Source organism: Orbicella franksi, chromosome 11 (genome assembly GCF_964199315.1).
Source record: "Orbicella franksi chromosome 11, jaOrbFran1.1, whole genome shotgun sequence".
Classification (NCBI taxonomy): domain Eukaryota; kingdom Metazoa; phylum Cnidaria; class Anthozoa; order Scleractinia; family Merulinidae; genus Orbicella; species Orbicella franksi.
The window spans coordinates 3,115,233-3,141,695 of record NC_138155.1 but is presented as its reverse complement, the minus strand read 5'-3'; the positions used below and the strand labels follow the sequence as shown (position 1 = coordinate 3,141,695).

Genomic DNA, 26,463 nt, shown 5'->3' with positions numbered 1-26,463 from the left:
GCAGAAACAAATATGACAGGAAATAATATGTTGTCAAACCACTCCCACAAAACAGGATCTTGGTTCCTCTTAGGAGTTCTTTTCAAAATTTCCGACGAGCACCCCCGTCCCTTTTATATGGGAGTCCACCTCACCCACCCCCCCCCGCCCCCCCCCCACCCCCGAGCCTTGATGAACCCCCTGACTAAGGTAGAAGGTTCGAACGACTTGCCCCTCACAGTTATGCAATGTTGATTAAGTAATGACGAGAGTCGAAAATAGTTAACAATTATTCCACGAGTGCGCGTTGGATATGAGTTGGCTATAATCATCTCATATACATCAAGCGAAAGTGGAATAATTATTTTATTAAAAACGCCCCCAAAACTGGCGATAAGAAACTAATAACTGCTAAATTTACGTTACTGCGCCTTTCAATAACATGCGGAGTCTAAAATTCAAAGCTCAACCGACAAATGCGTTTTTCGCTACCGTCAATCAAATGTTCGGCGGCTCCGCCCAGCTTCCGACTACTGTCGAGCACTGTTTCGTTGTCTGAAATGTGCTCAACGATTTGATTACCGCGCGCTCGGCAGTAGTCGGAAGCTGGGAGGAACCGTCGAACATTTGATTGACGGTAACGAAAAACGCATTTGTCGGTTGAGCTTTGATTTTTAGAGTCCGCATGTTATTGAAAGGCGCAGTAAAGGCATGCACAAGACTCTGAGACACAAAAGTTCACAATGATTTGGTCATGATTTTTATATGACTGAACTTATGAAAACGTTGTTAATGAAAACTTCGTTCTTTTGCACCAAGTCAACTAAAGCCCTTAATTTCACGATTTGTCGGATTATTTTATTAGAAATTGCAACGTTCATTCTTACAACACGAGGAAAAGGAACGACATGCACTTGCCGAAACCCAAGTTAACGCTAGGGAAAAGGACTTTCAGATACTCTGGTGCGCTTCATTTTAATAATTTACCCACTACAATAAAAGAAGCAACATCGCTCCCCATTTTTAAAAATCTTCTTAGACTTTATTTTAGAGAGTAGTTTTTATTTTTAATTTTTTATAATTGTAAACGTTAATCTCTATGTATAGAAATTTAATGTAGTCTTAATTTACGCAGGGCCCCTTTTGATACCAGCCAAGTGCTGATTGGGCCACCCTGCCTAAATAAAGTTGACCTTAACCTTGATTCCTAATGCCCTGAAAATCACTCCGATTTGAAAGGGAAAAAAAGAGAAGGAAGATAATAGAATGGAAGAACAGAAAGGCTGGCGTTTCTTTTTGGGCGGGAATAAAACGCTTAGATCGAAATTGCGACTAAAAGGGTGAAATTTCCACTAACACCGTTTTCATATAAATCCAGATATACATTTGTATAGGTAAACTCTTGGTCTTCGACCATCGTAACTTGATTAAAAATATAATACAAACAGCGATTATAAACATTTTAAAAACATGCAATTTATGAACTTGATATTACATTGGGAAAACGAAACGAAGACTTAACAACTGGAAAACGGAACATTTCAAGGCCCTTTCGAAACGTGATCACTCTTCTGCTATTAATTGCTGATCGCGTTAAAGCAACTGGTCACAACATCAAATGGGACCATTTGACATTTTGGCGTCCGGAAAACTGACTGCCATTGTAAGGTTAAGGAGACTTTGTTTATTCAGGAGTTGTAGTCAGCATTGAATGTCAATGTCAGCAGTTAAAAGCTTTTACTTTAATAGGAAAGCTTTTCCATTGTGTCACTTTACAGTCAGTTGAACAAACCATCAAAAAAAAGTCAGTGTCAAACCATTATCTTACAATGTTAGCTCCTGACTACCACTACATGCATGTTTTTAAATGTTCATCACCGCTGTTTGTGTTACGTTACATTGGTATATAATTATTATAATTATGCTTATAATTTATGGTTAATTAACTTGTCAATAACTGGCTGTAACGGCCCTGGGTATGTGTACCCAAACATTTCCATGTCATCTTTGTAAATATTTTGGAGTTGCGCTATCCTAAGTAACGTTAAATTAGAATAATACTTTTGCATTAAAACGTTTGTGTTTGACGGTCGCCATTGTGGAAATTGCACCTTATCCTGTAAATTTGCCTTACTTAAAATAAACTCCGCGTCGTCTGAGAGGGACTCGTAATGGCCAACATAATCAAATTTGATCTGACATGGATGACAAGAATCATGCATTTGGCGCCAATGTATTTGAAGCTTTTCTCCGTTTCTCCACGATAGAACCACGTAAGTTGCAAACTCTTCAAACGTTGTGTTATCAGCATTTACGTTAATACTAAGACCTCCATTTTTGACCAAATATTCTCGGACTCTTTCGCGATAACGCTGCCAAAAAGCATCACCTCGTTTGTACCATCCCTCAAAACAGTCTCTGTATGCCGACAAAAGTCGCTCGAATGGTTCTCTTACGAACATGAACTTTGTGTAAGTCTTGAGAATATTTCTTCGTTCCTCCACAGAATATTGCCGTAGAGAGTTAAGTTTATACCTGATTTCGCTGTGAACATCTTTTTCAATATGCACACCCTCTAAATCTGCCATAAGGTTTTTCCAAACTGTACAAGATACTTTCGGAAGAGGGCAGAAGACAAGCTTATATTTCTCCGAGACAATAAACCTTGAGAAATCTATGTTTTTAGCATTGGAGTCCTTTACTCGTTTATCGCAAAATTCTTCCATCAGTTTGCTTCTAATTTTTTGCTTGAAAGTCGCCCCTTGGTAGAGTTCATCTGGAAACTGCAATAATAAAACAAAACGAAAAAGTTTGACCTTGAACTAACTTATCTTCCGTTTCTCCACTGTACTTTGTCCAGTACAAAGTTTCCTATTCCAAGGTCTCTAAGGAGACCTAGGAAGCGATTACTATAGCTCAAAATTGCTTCACTGAATTCAGCAGAAAACGCGAACAAACAACCAGCAATACAATATATGGAAGTAAGATAAGGCATTTTTATCAAGAGTTTTCTACGATTTCTACCTCGTAAAACCGATCGTAAATATTCCCATACAAAGTCCTATAATTTTGCCTTGACCGCAAGCACAGCTTATAAACTTGGGTTGCCTGTGTTTTTAGGATAGTTAACAATTAACCCTGGCCTCAGGCACATAATCTTCAAAAACTAAAATACAAACCAAGAAAAATTTATTTAAGACTCTTTTGAGTCGTAATATTGCGGACACGCTCGCTTGTAACAAAGTTTTTGTGAGGTACAAGTGTTTGTCAATTCAGAAATCTCATTTATACTTTTAAAACTTCACAATATAACAACTGATGTTCCACCACCGACATAACCGTGACTTCCGGCATTCGCATTTCATGTAAAAAAGGCAACTATCTCTTTATTTTAAGAATTTCACCTTTATTTTGTTTGAGACTCAAAAACGCCACCCGTTCAATATCCTTGTAGTTAATTAATATCATGATTTTCCTTCTTTTGCTAACTCCAGCCTTCAGAAGGTACCTTTTTGTGTCTGGATGTTTGTTAAATCTGTATAATCCTAACGAGTGAATCAAAATTCGAACTTCGAGATCAGATCCAAGCTAAAAGGTCCAGTTAGGTTGAAGAGTGTAGGTACGTATCATCTTAGAGTATTTTTTGTAAACAAAATCAAACTATCGAAGTGTAGCAAACCCTCATAACCGATCTATTCGAGTCACGAAATTCAGACAAGAGTTACAAAAAATAAAGCTGTTCACAGGGACCCTGCAACCAACATAAGCAATTTACCCGAGTAACTTACGCGGTCAGTCGCATTGTGTATCAATAATCTCCTTGGCTCTTTTCCTTCGTCTTGCTTGGTGAGGCTTGTATCAGTTATTAATATCCACGCTATAAGGGAAAGAAAGCAAGCAAGGGCGGCAACTGTAGCTAAGAATCGAAGATGTCGTCTCCCAAGGCATAAATACCACTTACTCATTTCAACATTAATCTTGACGCTGTGTAAAAACATCCAAGAAATAAGGTTACACACATGTACACTATGCGCACAGGATGTGCTTGAAAATATATATGCAAAATTAATATATTGTACGTTTTGCTTGATTTGTTGTGCGATTAGAAGGTGAACCGCAGGTGATGTTCGTTTTAGTATGCGCTAGGAATATTAGCCTCCCCTGTTGGCTGAACAAGTAGAAAACTGCATGCGATAGCTAGCACTGAAGCAAAACGAGCCAAATTTTATTCACTTTCTTGACGTATTAAGTTGTAGTTAGTATTTGTCGACAGTCAGGTGGCAAGATTCTAAAGTTGTACATTTATCAATTTTTCGAATAAGTGTCGCCGTCACCATAGTCACCGTGCGCCGGTGGGATATCGTATTCGCTGACTTAATAGAAAATTGCGAATTTACATAATTTCGATCCGAAAAAGAGGACAACCTCCTGAGGTACACCCAAATTTTCGAAAAAACATTCCTGGAAATTTCTGTTCCATTTGATTTTCATCCTGGAATTTCCGGAATTTTCGGTCAGTTGAATGGTTTACTTTTCGGAAACTCAACAATTTCCGGATTTTTTTGGAACACTTCCCGGGAAATTTCCGTACCGTTTGTCCCTGTGTCGGAAATTTCAGAATTTTTGGTTGAATAGAAATTAAAGCGCGGCCCCTTACTATCCGAATTCCAGTCTACTCGGCCGAAAAGCTCGAGGGTCAAATGTGGTCCGTATTACAAATTAAGGTATATCGATGCCTAAAATTTTCAACGTTTAATTCCAAAACTGACGAATCATTCCTAGTCGGGGCCCTCATATTTATACCGAAAGAAAAATCTTGGAATGAATGGATTGAAGTATTATATTCCAGCAGAAATCTATCGACTGAAAAAAGGCTCCCCAGGAAATTTGCCTACCTTGAAAGACCCAAATTGGTAACTTCCAAGCCAGTTGAGACCTTCGCACCTCCTCGTCAAAAATGTACCTGTAAAAGAAATTTTGAAATGTCCTTTTAAATACCTAAATGACATTTTTTTTTTCTCTCAGCCTGAAAAAGGACTGTTTCCGAGCGAAGCGTCCCTTCCCCCTTCTCGGAGAGGAATGTAGACCACACTCGAGAGGTGGCAGAAATCGAGCCTACCTACGGTAGTAATGATGTCATTAATCGTGTCCTTGTATTTGTACAACTCCCTGAGGCCCAGTCCACGCGTATCCGGATATCTTTGAATCCGCAACTTTTTCTTTCCGGATTCAAACATTTCCCCGTCCACACGTAGCGTATTCAAATCGAATTCGCCTGTCCACATGCACCCGATGGTATCCGGATTCACTTTAGAGAAACTAGGCCTACACGTTATGCCGCAATATTCGTCTATTGTTCGGTAAGTGGACACGATTTTGCTACGTCATCGGATTCGAAAATATCCGGATTCACCGTCCACGCGTTATCAGATTCGTTGCGGATTTTTTTTTTTTTCCCACTCTGGAGAGCGGATTCAAAAATATCCGGATTCGCTGCCGAATTCACCGGATGCGTGTGGACGGAAGGCGTATCCGGAAAGAAAAAGTTGCGGATTCAAAAATATCCGGATACGTGTGAACGGAGCCTTATTTAAGATATCATCCACAAAGCCGAGTAAATCTCGTTGTCCTTCTTCAATAACACCGGCTGCTGAGCATTTGATACAGCAACAGCAAAGTATTACGTCAATAATTTGGAGACTGAAGATTTAGGTTTAAGTTAGCAGGTCTGCCCTGAAGAATGATCTTTTTATCGTTCTGTTGTATTTATGATAAATCTTGGAGAGTGCGCTGAGAGAAAAGGGAGATTCACATAGGAGCTTTGCGTTCAAAGCTACTTAGCGTGGCGTGCATGAACAACTTTGTTATAAATATTTTCTTTTGACGAAATTAAATTGTAATATATATAACATTGCGACGAAATCTGCTTTTAATATATAGAGATTAATACGATCGTTGTTTAGTTACCTTATTATCAATGTAAGAATTCCGTAGTGAAAACGTAGAAGTGAAGTGCAATACATGTAGTCGATAAGAACGAAATAGAAGTAGTAAAACTCACAAATGGTAAAACACAATCACAAAACCCACAAAATTAACACAAAACTTAAAGCAAATCTTAGATGATTTCTGTTAAGGCGATTCTAAAGCTCTGCGGATTTTTTTAGCTCCATTGTGTTAACCTACCCCAATGCACCCTCAATGACTTGTCACCATTGTTTTACTTTGTGACCTGAAATACATCTTCGCTGGTGCAATGAAGTTCGGACACCTGAGTATGCTCTCCTGCGTTCGTTGGTGCCGGGTGCGAGTTTAAGCCGGCTAACGTATAGAGATCAGTCGCTGTCGGGACCAAGAACGAAATTAAACTGTTTTGTTCCTCGAAAGCCGAAACTTTGGAATATTGATTAGACCTGAGTCACATTGAAACAACAGAAGTGTTGTCCACTGGGAGTTACGTTGCCAGGTACTTGATAATAGTCCTTTGCATAAATGGCGTCTAAATTTGATTAGTATCACCCAACTAGTGGACTAGTGCAAATCCTGCATTTTAGTTGGCTACGCTACTAGAGGACTATTAGTAATAGTCCTCGAGTAGCGAAATTGGCGCAACCGAGCGTGACGCTTTCTTTCGTTTTATTCCCAAATAAATATTTCTTCAATTTGCATTTGCTAACTTTATTATTGCCTTTTCTGTCCGACTAGTTGGGTGATACTAAAACAATTAGACCCTTCGCCCTCAAGGGCCACGGGTCAATAGCCCATTCGGCTTCACCTCATAGGCTATTGACGTAATTAACAATAATTTATACATCCTTAGCCTCGTCCTCATGTTTCCAGACAAAGGATTTTTCACATGAATGTGAGGCTTAGGATGTATAAGTATTTTATTCAAATTTGGCGCCATTTATGCAAAGGGTCTATTGTTCAGCGGAGAAAAATAATTAGTAGAATTGAACTATGCTAATCTCTTTTAAATTATATCTGAAAATTGTCCTTTGATTACGTGCATGTCAATACAAGAATTCAGCAAAGAAAGTGTGTGAAGACAAAAAAAGCTTTATTTTTCATTGAAACGCCGGTCCTTAATCAGTGAGTTTGTTGCTTATTAACTAAATGAGAGCATAAAAAAATCAAAAGCCATCGAACTGGGTGAAGGAGCAGAATTCTTAGATACAGTGAAACCTGTATTAAGCGGACACCCTCCATTAAGTGGACACCAGCTTGAGTCCCTAAATTTTCCAGGAACCGTTTATGGAATATATTTTACTACCTTTCAATGAAAGTACAATAGACCATTTTACAGTTGTCTGCTCAGTGACCTGGCCTTTAGATGGCAGCGAGGCTGGAGTTGACCTTGTTTTGATGCAGACCTCACTGCTTTTATTGTGTAAAACAAGTTGTTCTGATGCTAACTAGGTGCATTTACATGACAAAAGCAGTGAGGTCTGTATCAAAACAAGGTCAACTCCAGCCTCGCTGCCATCCAAAGGCCAGGTCACTGAGCAGACAACTGTAAAATGGTCTATTGTCAATTCTTAAGAGCCTAAAAGGAGCGATGCAGTTATGTGTTAAGACACTTCTTGCGACATTTAAATTTACGCTAACGTTATAACTTCATAATACATAAAAAAGAAACATGGAGGACTGAGAATTTCTCGTTAATTTTCACTTGCTTGAGAAGAAAAATTTGTCGCAAAATTTTCAGTGTGCAAATAGCGAGGCCTTCTCGTTCCCAGAGCCTCCAGTTTCTTTTGGTCACGTGGTCAGCGAACTGAGGACTCGAACTTCTCGTAACAACATATTATAACGAGTAGCTCTGGGGCCGAGAATGGTCGCCATGCTGCTCCTCAAAGCTTTTGTTCATTTTTTTCCTCATTAACAACAAACCCGCCAAGCTACAATATGAAACTGCTATTACGAACGCACGTAATGGAGTTCATGTAGAAGCGTGGACTAAAATTGTTTAACTTACTGTGGAGCCTCTCAGTTTTGCATGCAAAATCTGTGATAGATAGAGCGGAAGAACGTTTAGAGAGCACAGTATTCATTAAGCATGCTTACGCAGTTAACGCAAAATCATAAAAAATATAAAGGCCTTAAGGATGATAAAAGTAATTTTCACACCCTGCCTGAGTATTGACTAACTGTCGGCTACACACTACACACGCGCGCCCTCGTTGGTCGATTGGTCTGTTTTGATGAGAGTATGTAAAGACGGTTGTGATGTTTTAGATTCGTGCGTATTTTTTTGAAATATTTCATAAAGCAATAGAGTACTGTTTCCGTGTTTACACAGTCTCGTCTAAACACTCCGTAGGTTGAGATTATTCTCGAAAGTTATGCAAACTCGAGAGGCATATAACTGCCTCGTGTTTAGATGAGGCAATGTAAATACGGAAAAAAAGTGCTCTATTGCCTAAATATAGGCTCGAACACCAACCTCTGTTTGAGAAAGGTGTCCGTGCTCCTCTCCCTTCTGAGCTCTCTCTCTCTCGGAGAGGAATGTAGACTGGACTCGAGTGAGTGGCGAAAATAAAGCCTAACTATGATATAGACCAAGTCCTGTTTGGTCAAATGGTGGGTACAATATACACAGAATAAATACTAATTATCATTGATTAGTATATTCTCAGCTCCGACTATTGCATTTCTAGCTCTCTGATTGGCTCAAAAACTCCGACTATGAGCCATTAGTCGGAGTTTTACCTTATATGGAAAACAGTGCGCCAAGTTTAAAAATTTTCCGCTCTGTAAAATTGTTGAAATAAAAATCGGCGGCAAAAACCCGATTAAGAATATACTAAAACAATTATTCCATTCGACCTTGTTGGATATGAAGTGATCATAACCAACTCGCGCTACGCGCTCGTTGGTTATTTATCACTTCATATCCAACGCGGTTTCATGGAATAATTGTTAAATATGAGTTAACATAAACGAATTCTGATAGAGCGGTTTTCAAATGAGTGTCGTAAAACTTGTCCATCATTTGAGCAAACAGAGACAGACGCCGAAATATATAAATCGTCGTGTCTTAACGTAGCACCTTCTGAAAAAATCTAAAACAATACCATTTTGTTACAATGCATGAACGTTTTAACCACTGTTTATTGCTAATCTGGTCTTAATCAAAATGTGCAAAACGTTTTGCCGTCAGAATTCGCAAATAATTTAGAAGTATCCTTCTATTAATTAGTGAATACCATCTTTCGCTCGTAAACTTTACCACACTAAAGCACGACAACAAAAACGCGCTATTTCAGAAAATAAGTACACCTTAACAAAATCATCCTACGTTGTGCCGGTTCCTGCTTTTATATTCTTCACTATTTTAGACTCGTTGACACAAGAGGGCACTTCACTACGACCAAGGTAAATAATTCCTCTCCCGGATGTCAGGGGCTTTTTCGCGCCCTTTTTCGAGTCTGGTCCTCGCTTGGCAAACCAGTCCCGGGAGGTACTCTGTAAATCTTTGGGTGGGGGTGTACCGCTGGGACACCGAAACCCTTACCCTATACTAGACCATGATCAACTTGATTTTGCAAATAATCTAGACTAGGCACGAAAAAAACCCTACACTATCCCAGACTGGCTATTTTCCATGCAAAAAACCTTATCATTATCGTAGTCCAACATACGTTAACTAAACGAATATTTTACATAGTCACTTCCGAATTTCAATTTCTATTAAAGAAACCCGGGTAAAGAACTACATTTTAGACCAAATTATTTATACACTGGCCACTTTTCCGGTAAATAATACCTTATTCTAGACCAAAACTGTCTGATTTCTATACCCATCCCAGACTAAACTGCCTGAAAACCATACCCTTCACAGCGGTACATACCCATATTGCTTCTGGGAGTACCCCATCGGGCAACCAGTCCACGAAAGCGCGCCGAGGAAACCTTTAGTAGCCTGAGTACCAGAGCTCTTTTTAGCGCGCTTTTGTGGAGCAATCTGGAAGGCTTTTTCTGTGACCAGAAAAAGCGCGGGAAGAACTGCAGTAACCAGGGCAACAAACGACCACAGCCGATTCAAATCTGCCTGTTGTCCATGGACGTATCTTTCCTGACTGATACTCGTTTCTAGTTCAACTCTATAAGCACGGAATTTCGCTTAACAGGCATTTTGAAACCCTTCGTATTTCAGTCTGAGAATGCCTCTCTTTTAAAATGATCAAGCTTCAAACAGTACACTATTGTTCGTCTTGTTCCCGCTTCAAAACAGTATCACGCAGTTTCTGATGTTATTGTCCCCATGAACTGTGCCTGTTTTATGGACTGGTCGATCCTGGACGCTCTCAGCATAGTGACGGATCCTAGAAGTGACATACCCACCATCAGGTAAAAGGGCCCTGTCCAGCCGTACGCGTCCGCGATCCACCCTACGATGGGACCTTCAATTATGGGACCTAATCCGCCAAAACCTAACAAACACAGAAATACAAGGGCGTTAGGAGCAGCCATATCTTTTATAGGAACGTTTTTGCTCGAGTGTTCTTTGACCTCCTTGTTAGCATAATGTATCGAAAATTCAATTCGGTCTGACTGACCAACTCATAGATGTTATATATTAATGGTGTCTGTGTCAATGCTGAGCTGCTCAAGAAAAATATGCTGAATATTGAACTGATACAGGGGAAGGGTATAATCGCAGGTTATATCTGTGGCTGATAAACAGTTCAAGTCTCGTTTGGTGTAGAGGTACCATAATGTTTTCACCCACTGCAGCTGTACAAAATGGAAACAAAAACTAGCCGGCTCGAGTAATACTGAGGAAGCGAGTTCGAACGGCGCACAAGAGCGAGAAAAGGAAAGAACTCGCTCCACTTTGCCGCGCGTGTCACCCCACTCCTCCTCGCGACTACTCGAGCAGCTGCTACGCATGCTAAAACAAAACCGAACATCCCAAGTGGCCCAAAGCACGAATTCATGTCAACCACTAGCAGCTACGACGAACACCCCCCGTCTATGCTATATAAAGGGTAGCCCTGCAGGGGGGGGGAGAGCTTACTGACCGTTCACAAGTCCTGAAGCAGCTGCCTGTGCATTCTCTCGCTCTCCAATCTCGGCAGGGATTGATCCAGTCAAGTACGGATCAACGCCACAGTTACACGCTCCAGCCATGAACATGAAGAGCGCATTGACCGTGAGTCCCATGTGACCTGTGTACTGAAACAAAGCCATGAATAGAGTACTGCCAAATAGAGCCAGGGTAACACCATATATGGCTCGGCCTTGGAGGAATCTGAAAGAGAAATAAGTTAAGAATAAGAAGAACGAAAGTTTCTGGTCAGGGAAGAGAAGTGGTTATACTTGGAAAGTAGCTGTTTCCTTAGGCCCCGTGCTCACTACGCCCGAGAAATTTGAAAACGGCGATTTCACTCTGAAAACGCATCAAATGTTTTTCGTCCACACCACGCCGGAAAAAATTGAAAACGCAACAATCACCGGTCATTTTGGAGGAAAACCTGGGCAAGAAAATCACATGATTATCGTGACGTCATCATTTTCAGAAAGTTCCGTTTTCAAAATGTTTTCTGTCCACACTAAAAAGCAAAGCCGGCGTTTTCAAATTCCTCCAGTTTGAAGAGCGTTTTCGAAAAGCTCCGTTTTGTGGACGGTAGGCCTAACCGTTTGAAATAAAGCTGTGTTGTCAAATTTCTCTGGCGCAGTGTTGTCAGGGCATTACTGGCCCAGAGTTTGTTTGGTACAATTCTTAATACCTTTTCACAAAGACGCCTAACATGGCTGTCCCCAGGACTCCTCCAATTTCAAATACCGTTGACAAATAGCCTGCCTGGACCTTAGTATAGTTAAGCTGCAAATCGAAACAAAGGAATTTATCAGTTACTAATTTGTAGTCTCTCCATACCAACAGAGTTTGAAAAATAAAGTTGTTTTTAATAAACAATCAGCTATCCTTACAAAACTTAATACTAATTCATTCAATGCTGTAAATCACTACTGTGAGAGTTTTAATTTTGCGCAAGTTTTTTAAATTTGTATCCTTCCGTTTAGTTTGATTGAGAAGACACTGAACTCTACATAGTAACTGGTTTGAACCCAGGAGTATTCAGTAGTTCATATAGTGTGGTCGTCCGGGTGAAGGTAGTTCTGAAAACTTGAAGAACTGTTGTTGGTGACGGACGTTTCGACAGCCTGAGCGGAAGTCACCTTCAGAGTCAAGTGAATAGTGGTTGTCACTCGATTGTGTCATAAGTCTGGTCCGTTGAAAGTGATTGGTCACGTTAGTCATGATGCTATTGGCTGTAAGACTCAAGTTACGTTTGTCCGCAGTCATTAGTCAGTTCTGGTAAGTCTCGATCTGTCTATTGTTAGTCAAATTTAAGTAAGTCGGTCTGTTTGGGGTCCGTCTTTATTGTTAGTCTCCAAATTTTGAGTGTTTCATTATAATTTTATTTCATTACATTTCCAAACACCTCAAATGCCGTCAAACTTTCTTCTACATGGGTAGAAATGCGGTCAAACACTGTCTCCCATGTTTGATATAAAATTCACATTAACGAGCTTTCTGCTGAAGAAGTCTTTTGCTCACCGCTTGGTAAAGATACATAGGCAGCCACATGTACATACAGTACCGGACTAACTTCACACAGCAGCTTGCCCAGCAGAGCTCGGGAACCATTCTAAATGTAATAAAAATAGTAATACATGTATCTTCATTGCGACAATAGCCATTCAATGCCGAGCTACTGATAAGTTATGGGGAAAACATTTTCCCCCGGCAATGAGTTGTGAGTACAAGCAACGAAGGAAGGTGGAAAAAGCTTTTTACCGACAGTTCTAGCAAAACTTCGCGAAAAGAGCGAATAAAATTGGAAAACAAGACTTAAATAGGTTAATGACAGTCCCTAAGGACTAACAAGAGTCTAAATGGCCAGAATAGGGTGGCGAGAATGTTTATCAATAGTGCGGCATCAATTCGTGACTATTGCAGCAGTGAAGCTAATAATACTGATAAGGGCGAGATTATAAAGGTCCTTATCATAAACGCAATGTAAACAATCATAGGAAAAGTTCAAGGTGTAGACCACCCAAAGATTGTTGAACATCAAAAGGCCGAGTGCTAAAACATAGCACTTGTATTTCTAAGCTTTATTAGCACTTTTCTGGGGAACATACAGGATTTTAGAGAAGGGGATTCGAAATACAGACCACCAAAGTCCCCGGTAGGGGGGCTGGCAACATCCTCCCCCAGAAAATTTTGGAGATTGAGGTCCTCGGAAATGGGATTTCCAGCATTCTGAGGCCGTCAGCATGTTGTAAAGCTCATCTTTTTTTAATTTCTGGGGTTTGACTGAACACCCCAAACCCCACTAGATCCACCCCAATTTTCACATTTTAATTAATAGATCAAATAAAAACAGGGTCACGTGGTGGGTAAAATACTGCTTTTAAATCAGCTTTTTATATATACCGGTACATGTAGATAAAAAACAATTGCTTACTTTAAACTCCAAAGTTGTCGGTAGGTTAGCTGATTCTGTTTGGCTGTAGTTGTTGTTGCTGTTTTAGCAGAGGTGTCACCTACTTCTATTATAAAAAGAAATCAAATCTTTCATGGCTGCAATAATTATTATCATATAGGTTGAACTAAATCCAGTGTTACAAGTAGCTTTTATTTTCAAATTTGAAGCAACATTCCCAGATTGTTGATTTGAACTCAATCTGTCACTAATTTCTTGCCTATTTGCCATTTGTTTTATCCCTCTTTGACACCAAAGTGGTGTAAGTTATTTTTTACATGGAAAAACTGTCAATCAATATTAGAACACTGTGCTGCAACTTTGCAAAGTCCCCTAGAAAGAACATCCAGGTTGACCATATGCAGCTCTTCGTGAGACACATATATGCTCTTATAAACAACTTGAAATTATAATATATCATGTTGTCAATTCAAAATGTTGGACAGAACTAATTTTCTGATGGCTTTGTTTACTGGTAATTAGTTTTGAATTTAACCAAATTTATCCATGCTCTAAGAACCTTCTATTTAGACGAGAACCAGGTGTACACTAGTTAGACAGTTCCCAATGGCCAGCAGCAGAGCTTATAGCTATTAACTATCATTTAAATTTAAAATTTAAGACATTACCTGCAGTAGATTCTGAACTCCCTGCAAGTTCTGAGGGAGAGTTAAGAAACAAATACACTAAGACACCAACACCACCCTGCAAATGGAAAATTAAGCGCTCAGATTCCGACCCTCCTAAATGTGATAAGTTGGTATGAAGGGTATATAACTGGGGGAGCTTACACCAAGGAGATGAAAGGGTACTGAGACAATTAACAGACAAAATTAGAGCTTAGTTGGATATAATACATACCACAATTAAAGAGGGAATCAAAAAGATCATCTTCATATCTGGAGTATACATAGCTTGCAACTGAACCTGTAGAGATACAAAGCAGCAAAGGGAAATTGATGCTTGTCTAATTCATCATATTCTCTAAACCTTTATTTACAGTCCTGTGAAAGCAGAATTCCAAAACTCTGACCAGTAAATCACCCAATGCATAGACTAGAAAAAATACCCTGCATTGTAAATGGCTTTTAGATGTTCAATTTCATCACTGCATACTAACTTCATCTGGCCCACACGCTCACTATATTCTCTTGGCTTCCAGTGAGGCAGAAGACTGTCAGTATCTACCTGTAACCTATACTTCTTACATGCTATCTTTCCCAATCCCTTGAACTTCACCCCATGTTACAGTGGTGGATCTAAGGGGAGGGTGCAGGAGGTGTGCACACCCTACCCCTGAGATGAAGCCTTCTTCTTTGTATTTGCTTTTAAAATTTGTTTACCTCACCAGTCAATTACATCATTCCTTAGTGGTGCACCCCTCCTAAGAAAAAATCCTGGATCCGCCCCGGTGTTAGTCCAACTCCTTCAGCTTAGTGTTCGCAGTTCTCTTCTACTGTTTTTGGACTCCTTGCCTTACTTTCTCACTGTGCTAAACTTTAAGTAGTAACTTTTCTGAGACATTCTAAGTACAGGGCTGAACCTTCTACATGCAAGCCTAAACTTTAAATTAGGCTGCAAAGCACTACTTCTAAAACACTTCCAAAATTTCCAGATTATAATCATTTAACATTTTGTTTGTTCATTATTTGTAACATCACCAAGAGGGGGACATGGGGCTTTAAGGTGTTGCGGTGTTTTTTGTTTTTCTACTGCAGTTAAATAAAATCACACCTCACGGTGTGCAACCCTGTGTTTATCACCTTGCAGTGCTTGGTGAAATGAAATTATTTGCAGTGCTGTGTTTCATATTTGACCTTTCTCAGACCAAAGATCAAAGAAACCTAACTATGTAATGTATATGTAGTCCATTTCTGTGAAAATACTAGTTTCTGTCGAGATGTGCAACTTCCTGGAAATGTTGTCATGTCAAGCGTAGAAGATCAAATCATGGGGCTAAATGTATATGTCCCCCCATGTCCCCCTCCACCAAGTATGCATGGAATCAGCATTCAAGTCTTTAAATGTTGGCTGTATTCTTTATGGCATGGGATAATATTTTTACATGACTGTACACTCTAAATAATACTTACAGCCATTGCTGTCCCCAAGATTCCTCCTGCAAAGCTACTGGTACCAAACAAACCAAATACAGTTGTCCTTTGTTGGTCAGAAAACCAGTTGGTCAGTGACTTCACACAGTTTGGCCAAGCTGTGGACTGGATCCAACAATTTGAAATACATTTAACAGTTGCATATAAAAGTTACGTTACATGTGAAGGTCTTTTGAAAAGTCTAGGTGCCTTACAGGTTTCCATAGGATAAAACAACTAGAAAGTGTCTGCCTCCTCCACAGGCTTTTCTTATTTTTTTTCTTAGTGCAAAGGGTGATTGGGAGACTGGGAGTGAGCAAAAGGATGTGAACGGGAGCTGGTAGCGAGTGAGGACTGCGAGTGCAAGGAGCAATGGGAAGGAGAGTTAATCATTATATTTTTCACTAGTTATCGCATGGGCGACTGGGGACAAGGCAGAGAAAGTGTTGTAATGATGTGCTGGTCCTAGGTAATTCCTATGAATCACATTGGTATACGACTCTTTATGCATATATAACATGATGTGCCCAGCTGCATTTTAGCTGTGTTTAGCTGCAAGTCCCTGTTGCTAGACCAAATTTATCCAAACATAAGCTGCAGTTGTTGCTACTATGTTATAAAAGAATTGGTACAATGCACTAACCACTGGTCCCTCAAGATCCCAACCTATAAATGTTGCAGAGTCCTGTCCATTTGCTGTTTGCATCAATTATGATGACATGAGTTTGCTACAAGGTTAATCTGGTGCAAAAATTTTAAAACTGTTACCAACCTGTGCTGTTCCATTCAAAAAAAGGAGTATGGCAAATATGAATATGCTCTTCCAGTAACCAAACGAAATCTAAAAGCAACATAACGTTAAGTCATGGTTGATTCTGATGAATTACGTTCTTAACACCCGACAGTGTACAATCTTAAATGTTTTAGTTAACAGCCATCATCTCTTCCAATCTCAAATACAGATATGTACAGTACCCATAGCGTTTACTACAAATCACCAAGGATGTCGCAAAGACTATACACAGCTGGCTCATTAACAAGCTCAGCCAGCTTTCCTGGCTTGTGTGCCTTACAAATTACCCCTGCCAAGTCTGTTTTGCAGTGAAACTTCAGAGCTGGGTCGTTCAAAGCCTGATTAAGCTAACCCAGGAAAGGAGAGAATTTTGTAACTTTGTGGTCAGGTTTTCTCTTTAAATATTGTTTGGCCTTCTGTTTTGAGTTAAAAAATCTCAAACTACACAAAACAAAAGCAGTGAAAAATATTTGTATACAAGAAAATTTTTTACTTAAGACAACTTTCAATCTTGGGTTAACGTTAAGTGGCTTCCAAACAACCCAGCCTAGGTTGGAGAAATCAGCTGGTAGCTGTCTCTTAGTTACATCCCTGAATCACATGGAAGCCCTGGATTCTTAAAATCAGTTGATGCCCACAAGGTCAGTAAACCTCTTACCATTGATAAGGCTGAACCTAACAGACAAGCAGCCAATGCTCTTCGAGGTCCATATTTGTCACCAAAAGATGCTAAAGCAATCTAAGAGACGAACAAACTCATTAATCATTTTATAAACAGTAAATGATTGATTGATTGATAAATCGATTGATTGATTGATTGAATAATGTTTTGATTGTTTTAATTACATTACCAAAATGGTTAATCATTTGGGATGGACATATATCCTTTGCCCTATGATTAATGATTTCAACCAGAGGTGACACCCTAGAAAATTGTAAGAGGGCTTTTTAAGTGAGGGAAGTGATGCAACTTTTGTACACACAGTTAAAAAGAAGGCTGCACAGAAATTCAAGTGCAAAGAAGGCTGTGCCCCAGGCTGTGTCCCATATAGAAAAGACTGGAGCGCTCGTCAGAAATTTCGGAAAGAACCCCAAGAGGTACCAAGTGGGTGTGGCACCAAAGGTGCCATAAAAGCTCCCACTGTGGACCTTTTAAGGCTGAACACCCCAAAAGGCACCAAAACCACTTTTGTAACCCCTAAAGGGTATGTACAACAGGCACCCCTGTCCTTTTTGTAAAGAAGTCCTCCCATGTGGGCTGTGTGTAAAATATGGCTCAAAAAATTGATTAATTACAGCACATGCTATCTGGGAGACATAATTGTCAGTTACAACCATTATATTTCTTAAATACCTGCATGAAAGCATAAGGTAATAGAAGAGCTGTATCCAGAAAACCCAGCTCTGTTCTTGATAATTGGTAAATATTGGCCAGATCAGCCTTGACCTAAAAATACAGAATAATTTCTGAGTTATTCTTTTTGCAAAAAAAAAAAAAACCTCTAACTCAACAGGTCTGGGCTCTGCTACGAGTGGGTCAATGGATGAGTGAGTGAGAGATGTATGTATATCACACTAATCAGATTGGGGCTACTAAAAACAATCAATCAAATTGCTGCTTGTAAAGGTGAATCATGCGTTTAAAGACTTCATCCCAATTTTAGAACGGTCATCTTTGTTTTTCTACAAACAGAAACAGGTATTCTTATACTGGCCTTATTCTGACATTGCCAATGCTGTGTTCACTATGGTTAAGCCCAGTACAATAATAATAGATGGGTACGTTGTAGTACCTTGTAGATGGGTTTCAAAAGAGTTCAGAATTCAATAAATCAGCCAAGGAATCATAGTCTTTGGCCTAAACTTACAAGGGTTTGCTTTATGCATTGAATGAAATTTCAAATGAAATTTCAAATGAGATGAGTCTTAGCTGCACGACAACTGTGTGATTTGTAGGACAAACGATTGTTTTCAGTGCAAAATGCAATATTTAGTCCCTGATGGTATTCTCCAGGTTCCCATCAATAAAATTTGCATTACATGGAGTTCACGAAAATATATGAATCATAAGTGTAATAATATTATGAGGTACAAATAACAACTAGGATAGAACTGATATCAATATTATTGGCTTTCTGTACTTTTAAGGATGTCACCGTCTCACTAAAGAGAGAGGCTTTGTGAAAGACTATTAAATTACATGGCTCGTGTCTCTAGCCGATATACCGCATGCTCTAATTGGGTAGTTCTGGGACATTTTTCTCCTGTAATGCCCATGGGCCGATAACAGCCTTGCAAAAACAAAGCAAAAGGTTATAAAAAAGCACTCTATAAGCCATATAATAAACTACTTATTAACCTCGAACATTTGGTCTTTATGGGAAAATCTTGAACATCAGCCTAGCTGTTGTTCGGTCAATACCACAAGGTCCCGGTTTGAGATTTTCCTGTAAATACCTTACTCTTGGTTAATATTTAGCTCTTATTAACCGAGCAGGAGGTCTGCATGGGAGAATCTTGACCGAGGTCGTGAGTACAGACCGAATGCAGTGAGGTCTGTACACACAACCAAGGTCAAGATTCTCCCATACAGACCGACTTAGGTCGGTTAATAAGATGTTTATTATATGGCAAAGAAGAAAACTTTTATTCGTTTAATGTAACTGGTTTGCTTGCAAACAGAGATGAGCTTAACTTAAATCTGCCAAAATTTGCTCTTCCTCTTTACTTCTTTTTTTGTCATCAGGCTTTTTGCCACTTCCATAAATGATTGAGAAGAAAATAAAAGAAAACGGTGAACATTTTTGCATTTTAGTTTGCTACAATTTCAATGCAAAATGAAACCGGTCTAGATGCTGGTCTAGATGGGAAAATCTAGACCACGGTCAATATCGATTTCAGCCAATCAAATTTGTGAATTCCATAGTTCCCAGTCCTTCTGAGACACAGCCAAATAATAAGCAGTTTGTATTAACTGTCAACTCTGTATCAACACCATCTGGCGGATAAAATATGGGCAAGATTTCTATATATCCTCAAGTTTTATGATATGTATGATTTTCCAACTCTAATGATTGTTGCCTACAAGCACAGAATAGCATGGAAGAAACTGTAGGCACGGCTGTTTGGAAATCTTACCAGAAACACGTCGGTCCACAAATTTTTCCAACTATAAACAGTTGTCACAGTTACAAAAAGGCTCGTAAATTATGCAATTACAACAATGTACTACATTGTACACATTACTTCAACTGGGAACAAAAGTCTCTATTAGAGTTTAATCAATCTGTGAGTTCTCGTATTTTGGGGTAGAAGAGGAAAAGGGCGCTGGAAAGTAAACACGAGTAGATCAGAACGAAAGAAAGTTAACAACATCAGAAAAATCATACGGGCAAGAGATACATTCGCCCGCATGCATGTTAAGTTGTCAGTTTATAAGGATGCAAGCTCCGATTTCTCCAATTTTATCTTGATATCAAACCGAATAATTAGGTCTCCAGGAATGCAAAGTTCCTTGAAGATTTTTCTTTTCTATTTTCTCGCAAATTGAGTATTCTTTGAGAACGAAACAAAATCAGGTAGATCAGCGCAAACTTACCACTCCCAGGGGTTTCCGAAGCAAATAAGTCGACGCGTAGCTAAGCCACGTCAGGAATAGGCAGAATATCTGTCTGCCTCTGTAGCCTTCCATTGAAATCATGCTAAAATTACCAGAATTTAGACAAAAAACCGCAAGCCACGGTAAATCGAAAGATTGTCGTGCCAATTTTAAGAGCGCGAGACGATGTCGAGACAATCAAGACACCATTTTGTTGTGTATGAATCACTGTGTGGGTACTGGACAGAGTTAATGACGTCATAAGTCGATTCCAATCCTTTTTCGAACCGAGACTCTCCCTTTTCCAATATTTCCTCTTCCAGTTATTTTATTTATTTCATTATTTTTTCAATTTATGTTATTATTGATTGATTTATCTATTTATTTATTTATTTACTTATATATTTATTTATTTATGTTTTTTATAAAGCACTATAAGGATAAGCCAAACAATTCATTCACTGTTTATCTTTCTATATAAACTTAAATATATTTTAAAAGAAATGTAAACGATTGAACATAACTTTTCGTGCTAGCGTTTATAATTCTTACAAAACATTCTTAACTGCGTAAGGGCACCTTTGGTTAAAAGTAAGGTCGCTTATTTGCCGTGAAGCATTCGTGATGTCACTTGATCACTAGGACAATTCACATAACACATGTATTTATGCGAAGAAAGGCCCAGAACTCGAGGTTTTTATTCAGAACCACAGTTCTTTGCTTGAGATTTAAGAAACTTTTATTCTTTCTACATAAAATTAATAGGCCTAGTGTTAAAATGAGTGCAGATGGAACAATCAAAAATTGTGTCACGGAGTACTAAAAAAGTTTTGTCACGTCTTGCTCAGTTGCGTTTAAAAAATTTAAAGGCCAAGTAAGGCGTGAACGTCACCAGGCAACAACCAATCAGAAGACAGTATTGGCCAATAACTGGAAGATGTTTTCTCAGAGAACGACCATTTTGAGTCAAGGTTGTGTTGGAAAGTTTTACGTCAAAACGAAAGCGAAAGAGGTGGTTTTCTCAGCAAAATGTCGCGAGGAATACACCCAGCGTTTCAGACCAAAACAGTCGTCAAACTAGAGTGCAAATACTGCGAAAGAAGAATTTGTGCTCGCGGAATGCGAGCACTTTTGATAGCCGACGCGAAAGTGGAGTTGTACTCGACCGACTTGCCTCCTGAAAAGTGAGTTTGAAATGCATTTCCTCCTTACTTAGGACAGCGTTTGCTTCCCTATTTCATCTCCTTATCATCTTTAATACTCTCCGCGTCTTTTTCAGTTCCATTCAGTTGATAGGAACGGATTACTCGACCCAAAACTGTGAATGTCGAATCAAAGATGTCGCCTGTCTTGGATGGTGCGTTGTGAATTCATCGCGTGCTTAAATTCTTTTTGAGTTCTCAGTTATTCCGTATTTACTGTTGACTTCTGAATTCTTTTTCTTATATTCGGCTTGTTTTTATTTTCAGTGGAAATGTCGTTGGTTATCATGTGACGCTTCCATGCCAGTCGTGCATTCGTTCTTGTAACAATGGCCACTTCTGGATGTTTCACTCAAGCGCCGTTCATCCGGTGGAAAGATTAGATCAAACAGGTATACAACATGAAATTCATCAGCAACTTCTTAAATTTCTCTTGAAAGATACAAAGTTTTCGAAATGTTGCTCGGAAAAGTGCGAAACTTGAGACACGTGGAAAACGTAACAGCTGCTGGTAATATCAAAAGGTGTTACAACTGGTTAAATTTGTCCCTTTGGCTTTTCAGCTTGTTCTCCAAAGTATGGTTAGCTGTATCAAATATTTCATTTGGTAGTGTGACGAAAGACAAAATTTGTGTTCCCTTATTCGTTCCCTCGCTTCTTATCAGGAAGTGAGGTTAATTTTTAGCTTTTTGCATGGCTGTTCTTTTCTCAGTGCCTGTAATATTGAATATCAAAACGAATGTTTCTTTGAACGTGAAATGTATATTTATCCGTGGTGAGGTTAGCAAAGGGGGGTTGAGATCCCTTTTCGCAACTAAATTTAACAAAATTTATACATCACATAGACTTTTAGCTACTTTTAACAGTTTTTTTTTTTCACAAAGTCATGAATTCCAATGTCTTTTGGTTGTCCTTTATGAGTCACACTAATTTGCTCTTGTCAGATGTTGCACATAAAGTCTTTGCAACCTCAAGGGGTGGAGCAGAGAGCCAGATTTCTATGCTAGATTGTGATTGGTTCAAATTCAAGGTCAAGACCCAGGCATATTATGAAATTGATAGTTGGACAATTTAAAGTCCCAGAGACTTATGATGGTAAAAATGTCTTTTAAATTGTTTCCTTTAGAATAGACCATTAAATCACCCTTAGATTTAGTACAATCCCATGACAAGTAATCATTTTATGTCAGTCTAATGATTGTTTGTTGGTTTGTTGTTTACAGGAAACCAAATTATGCTCTGGGGTTCACTTCCAAACTCCAAGGAAGACAATGGAATGAGCGACGATGACCTTATGGTGGAAGAATGCTTCAGATGAATTTAAAAAGTTGTAAATAGAACAGACAGATTGAAGTAATATTTATATATTTAGTAAATACAAAATCAATGTAAATATGTTGGCATTTTTTGCCTGGGAATTCACAAGACAGTGTAGATATAGACCACTGCAAGTGGCATTCAATTTCCCTTGTTTTTTGCTTGACAGTGCTTCAACTTTTGCTCTCAGTGGTTCATGGATGGTGTTGTAGGTTACAACTGTTTCGATTCCATGGCGGTAAAAAATTGGATGTAATTGCTGGAAGTTCGCAGAGTCAGATAATCAAAGTTGGACCATAATGTGCTTTCATGCAGTTGTATGCATAAGTTTTGAGCAATTAAAGCACCTACATGTACCAACAGAAAAAAAAATATAACATTATTATGATAACTTTAACAAAATTAGCCCAGTCATTGTTGGTCCACCAACTGTTACAGTGGAATACACTTTTGTCAGAAGCTGAATATTATGAGGCAGATAAATATGGTGGTGATGAATCTTGTACAATAAGTAAACTAAAGTAAAAGTTGTTTTCTCATACTTTCACTTAGCTGTCAGAAGGCTTTAGTGATTAGGAAAACTGGTTTTGTAGTAAAGCATTAGGAAAGTTTACAGTTTTTACAATCTGTTCAAAAAAGGTATATTGAGCTCTTGATGAAGCAAAATAATAATTGTTGGGTCATTGCAGTGCAATCTGTTGCTTAACAACCTTGGCTTCAGAGAAAGGAATCCACTTACAACTGGTTTTGTTCCATGACTGTATGAAACTGCCTTCATAAAGGCAAGTCGGTAATGTGTTACAGAGGCACTAGACAGTAGTTGTAAGTTGAACTTCTCTTCAGCTGGTATAATTTTGAGACAGTTGGCAAATTATAATCTTGAAGGACCTAAATATCTAGAAATGGAAAATTGACATGCATGTGAAGTAAGTTATTGACAGCCTATGGATTGATGTAGGTGTAAGTGTCATTAGTTTTCTGATAGTCAAGAATGGATTTTTTTTCTTATAAGGTTTACTGTCGTGTGTTATTTTTGCATGTGATAATATACATTCCAGCTTAGGTTGGATGGAAGTACTTTTCAAAGTACAAGTTACAAACTTGAAAAAAAAAGTAGACAGCTACAGTTTAGGTACTTGTAAAGTAACTGACTGCTGTTATGAACTTTCAATAAATGAACGTTGTTGTTATTTTAAAGTCTGTTGAGTTGGTTGGTTACTTCCCAAGTGGACTTAAGTCCGACTGCGATCCAGAATGATCCTAGCCGGAATCGTCAAAACCTGATTATGACAATGTTAGCAAAGTTAACATGACTCTTTTTTTCAGTGCTGTCGATCATTATGATGATGACATTGAAAGTTAGAAATACAAAATGGGTTAAACCTGTTGTAATGGAGAAAAAAAATGGGTCAAAGCAGTTGAAATGAACTGTGGATCTCCAAGAGGTCTACAAACATGATTGATGGCAGCAGAAAATAGTCATGCTCAAATTCGAAACCATCCCTCCCTCGCCCTTCTCCAATCTCCCTCCTGCTTTGAATAGGCCATTTCTGTGCCTCTGTTTCAAAACAAGTCCTCATGGAAAACCATTCATGTGAAAATGAATTTAATTTACATGAAAATGAACCTTGAGGTGGAACATTTCCAATGTGAATGGTTTAGCACGAAGACTACAAAAGCCGACTTGGAAATGACCCAGATCAGTTATTTTCCTTGGTGGAGAGGGTAAGTCGTCTTACCCAATGAAGGTTTTTCAAACCACAGAATTTCACCAGCTAGTGTGCTCAAGACTACCCAGCATGTCACCATGACAACTGAAAACTGATGAATTAGATGAGTTTTGGATGTTGACCTGTGAAATAAAAAGGTTAAAAGACTAATTTTCATCACAAAAATTATCAGCACTGATAGCATGATTTCTCAGGATCCACTAAATTTAAAGATTAAAATACATTTTCCTGCTTTTTCAGCATAAATGGCTGAATACTGTCCGAGAGTCAGACTGTGCAAATATAACTAGGGTGTATTAGGATAAGTTATTTTACTGTACAAATTGCGCAACTTGGACAGCTGGAACTTTCAATGCATTTAATCTCAGACAAGAACTGCTTGTTTTTTTAAAAAAATATAATCGCTGCAATAAATCTTGGTATCATATATTATTATTTTTCATTATATTTTTAATGTTTATGCACTCAAGTTAGCAGCAGCTATTGTGAGATTCATCTCAGAGCTGGCATAATTATGAACACAAATCAACTTGCAGCATACAACTTAAAAAAGCTTCAGTCTAAAAAATTAGGTATGATGTACGTCCTAAGAAATATAATTTGTACTTATTCTTAAATTTTATGAAGTGGTGAACAACTCAACTAAGTATAAGCTTAAATCAGTCTTTAGAGTATAATTCACATTTCTATGAAATGCAAACTTAGATGACCTATACAAACGTTTTGATAACATAACTTTAACCTTACATGAATGAAAACTACAACAGAACCTAACTTCATAACTTCACTCGTTTAACCATAAATAAAAGATATCACAGATGCAAAACAAATTATCCACAACTTCATGATCACACAAAGTATGGACATGGTACAGGAACTGATCGTAACTGTCAAGATAAAAAGTCGTTTCTTGATCTTGTAGAAGTTCCAACAGTGTTCGCACCGACTAAAGTTCAAAGCCAAAAGTTCTTGACATAACTCGTCTTGATCTGAATTTGTCAACTTCTTGGCTTTGTTTGCTATAGATGCTCGGCTCGGGAGTCCCCCTTTTTAAAATATGCACAAGTTTGTAATTTTCTAAATGTAGATATCTGACCGATCCAACCATAAATTCTAGACTAATATAAACACTACTCATAAATTTCGTCCACGGAATGCTATGATTCTTTCTTAATGCCGTGCGTAGTTATTCCGTTTTCCAAGACTTCACTTCCAGAACAGTGATTTTCTTGCAGCGCTCCGTTTGCCAAAGATGTCGTGACAGCCGTCAATAGAACTGCTTGATTTTCAGTGTTCGAGTTCGTAAATTGAACATTAATTTCTGATGGTACTGTGATTCCTCCGTTGGCGAAGAGCGATCTTAAAACGTTCAATTCTTTTTGTAGCAAAGAAACCTTGTTCCGTAATTCTTCGTTCTCTTTCGCTAAATCCACAACTCTTCGCCTTGTTTCCTCGATCCGCTCCTTAGCTTTCATACGACTTTTCCTTACAGCGATGTTGTTTCTTTCTCGCTTTTTCACGTAATCGTCGTCTTCCACCTTGCTTGCGGGACGCTTGGTCGCTTTTGACATCTTAGAATCTGTATTTTCAGCCGATGATTCCATTACTTTACCGTAGCAGGTCTTCTGCAGCAAAGGTTTTCACCTCGATTACCTAAGATTTCGTTCTGGTGCTATAAAAAAGTTCGAAGCTTGCGCAATCATCATATCTATTGCGCAAGCAGCTTAGCGTCCAAGCCGTGTGCAGTGTTCGACAACGCATAAAATATGATACTCTGACGCTGTGCAAGGTATTCGTGGACTCGGCCGTGAGGGCGGGGCAGGGGGCTTGTTGAAGGCGGGGGCGACGGGGGCCACAAAGCTCCTTGGCCGAGAAAATAACAGAACAACAGAAACAATTAAACTACACCTAGACGTGCGTGAAACAGGGGTGGAATGAAATAACAGGTTCTGAAGCACGGCATGGCTTCTGGAAAATTCAACGGGACACAACGGGACGCATTGGTCTCGCTGGAATTTGCCTCTATAGTTAAAAAAAAGGTCGACACAAACGAATCTAAATTGTTAGAAATATCTCTTAGGGATTTGATAAATAAGTAAGTGCACATGGAGCTCTCATACGAAAATATGAAACTCGCAATATCGTATTAGGTGCAGAACTAGAGACGAAGCCGGGGCCTGGAATACTAGGAATGCTCATTCATTGGTATTATATTGTAAGCTGATTGGTGAATAAAAGGTGATAATAACAATTAA

General features: G+C 38.8%; 4 protein-coding genes across 4 annotated transcripts; 1 reads left to right on the top strand and 3 right to left on the bottom strand.

Moving 5' to 3' along the window:
• Nucleotides 1-1,187: 1,187 nt before the first annotated feature.
• LOC145460252 (carbohydrate sulfotransferase 11-like) lies at nucleotides 1,188-4,665 on the bottom strand. Its single transcript, XM_081444999.1, has 2 exons — nucleotides 3,768-4,665; nucleotides 1,188-2,762 (listed from the first exon to the last, which is right to left on the bottom strand). Exons 1-2 carry the CDS (start codon nucleotides 3,975-3,977, stop codon nucleotides 1,905-1,907), a joined length of 1,068 nt encoding a protein of 355 aa, XP_081301125.1. The 5' UTR covers nucleotides 3,978-4,665; the 3' UTR covers nucleotides 1,188-1,904.
• A 3,932-nt stretch (nucleotides 4,666-8,597) lies between these two features.
• Nucleotides 8,598-20,184, bottom strand: LOC145502633 (glucose-6-phosphate exchanger SLC37A2-like). Its single transcript, XM_081481972.1, has 12 exons — nucleotides 19,960-20,184; nucleotides 17,716-17,808; nucleotides 17,020-17,100; nucleotides 16,341-16,409; nucleotides 15,569-15,694; nucleotides 14,337-14,402; nucleotides 14,105-14,180; nucleotides 13,458-13,542; nucleotides 12,545-12,635; nucleotides 11,712-11,806; nucleotides 11,004-11,233; nucleotides 8,598-10,412 (listed from the first exon to the last, which is right to left on the bottom strand). The coding sequence occupies exons 1-12, from the start codon at nucleotides 20,059-20,061 to the stop codon at nucleotides 10,216-10,218; spliced, it is 1,311 nt and encodes a 436-aa protein (XP_081338098.1). The 5' UTR covers nucleotides 20,062-20,184; the 3' UTR covers nucleotides 8,598-10,215.
• A 734-nt stretch (nucleotides 20,185-20,918) lies between these two features.
• LOC145460633 (protein FAM72A-like) lies at nucleotides 20,919-23,642 on the top strand. The gene is made up of 4 exons (XM_081445508.1): nucleotides 20,919-21,143; nucleotides 21,239-21,316; nucleotides 21,429-21,553; nucleotides 22,385-23,642. Exons 1-4 carry the CDS (start codon nucleotides 20,989-20,991, stop codon nucleotides 22,477-22,479), a joined length of 453 nt encoding a protein of 150 aa, XP_081301634.1. The 5' UTR covers nucleotides 20,919-20,988; the 3' UTR covers nucleotides 22,480-23,642.
• A 135-nt stretch (nucleotides 23,643-23,777) lies between these two features.
• LOC145460635 (uncharacterized) lies at nucleotides 23,778-26,457 on the bottom strand. The gene has a single exon (XM_081445509.1). The coding sequence runs from the start codon at nucleotides 25,810-25,812 to the stop codon at nucleotides 25,366-25,368; it is 447 nt and encodes a 148-aa protein (XP_081301635.1). The 5' UTR covers nucleotides 25,813-26,457; the 3' UTR covers nucleotides 23,778-25,365.
• Between the last annotated feature and the right edge of the window lie 6 nt (nucleotides 26,458-26,463).

Coding starts and splice junctions, on each gene's coding strand:
- LOC145460633 (XM_081445508.1), top strand. CDS start 20,989: ATGTCGCGAGGAATACACCCAGCGTTTCAGACCAAAACAGTCGTCAAA. Junction 21,317..21,428: donor GATGTCGCCTGTCTTGGATG/GTGCGTTGTGAA, acceptor TTTTATTTTCAG/TGGAAATGTCGTTGGTTATC. Junction 21,554..22,384: donor GGAAAGATTAGATCAAACAG/GTATACAACATG, acceptor TGTTGTTTACAG/GAAACCAAATTATGCTCTGG.
- LOC145460252 (XM_081444999.1), bottom strand. CDS start 3,977: ATGTTTTTACACAGCGTCAAGATTAATGTTGAAATGAGTAAGTGGTAT. Junction 2,763..3,767: donor TACACAATGCGACTGACCGC/GTAAGTTACTCG, acceptor TTATTATTGCAG/TTTCCAGATGAACTCTACCA.
- LOC145502633 (XM_081481972.1), bottom strand. CDS start 20,061: ATGATTTCAATGGAAGGCTACAGAGGCAGACAGATATTCTGCCTATTC. Junction 17,101..17,715: donor TACCTTATGCTTTCATGCAG/GTATTTAAGAAA, acceptor TTCGTCTCTTAG/ATTGCTTTAGCATCTTTTGG. Junction 12,636..13,457: donor CGACAACTTTGGAGTTTAAA/GTAAGCAATTGT, acceptor TATTACATTTAG/AATGGTTCCCGAGCTCTGCT.
- LOC145460635 (XM_081445509.1), bottom strand. CDS start 25,812: ATGGAATCATCGGCTGAAAATACAGATTCTAAGATGTCAAAAGCGACC.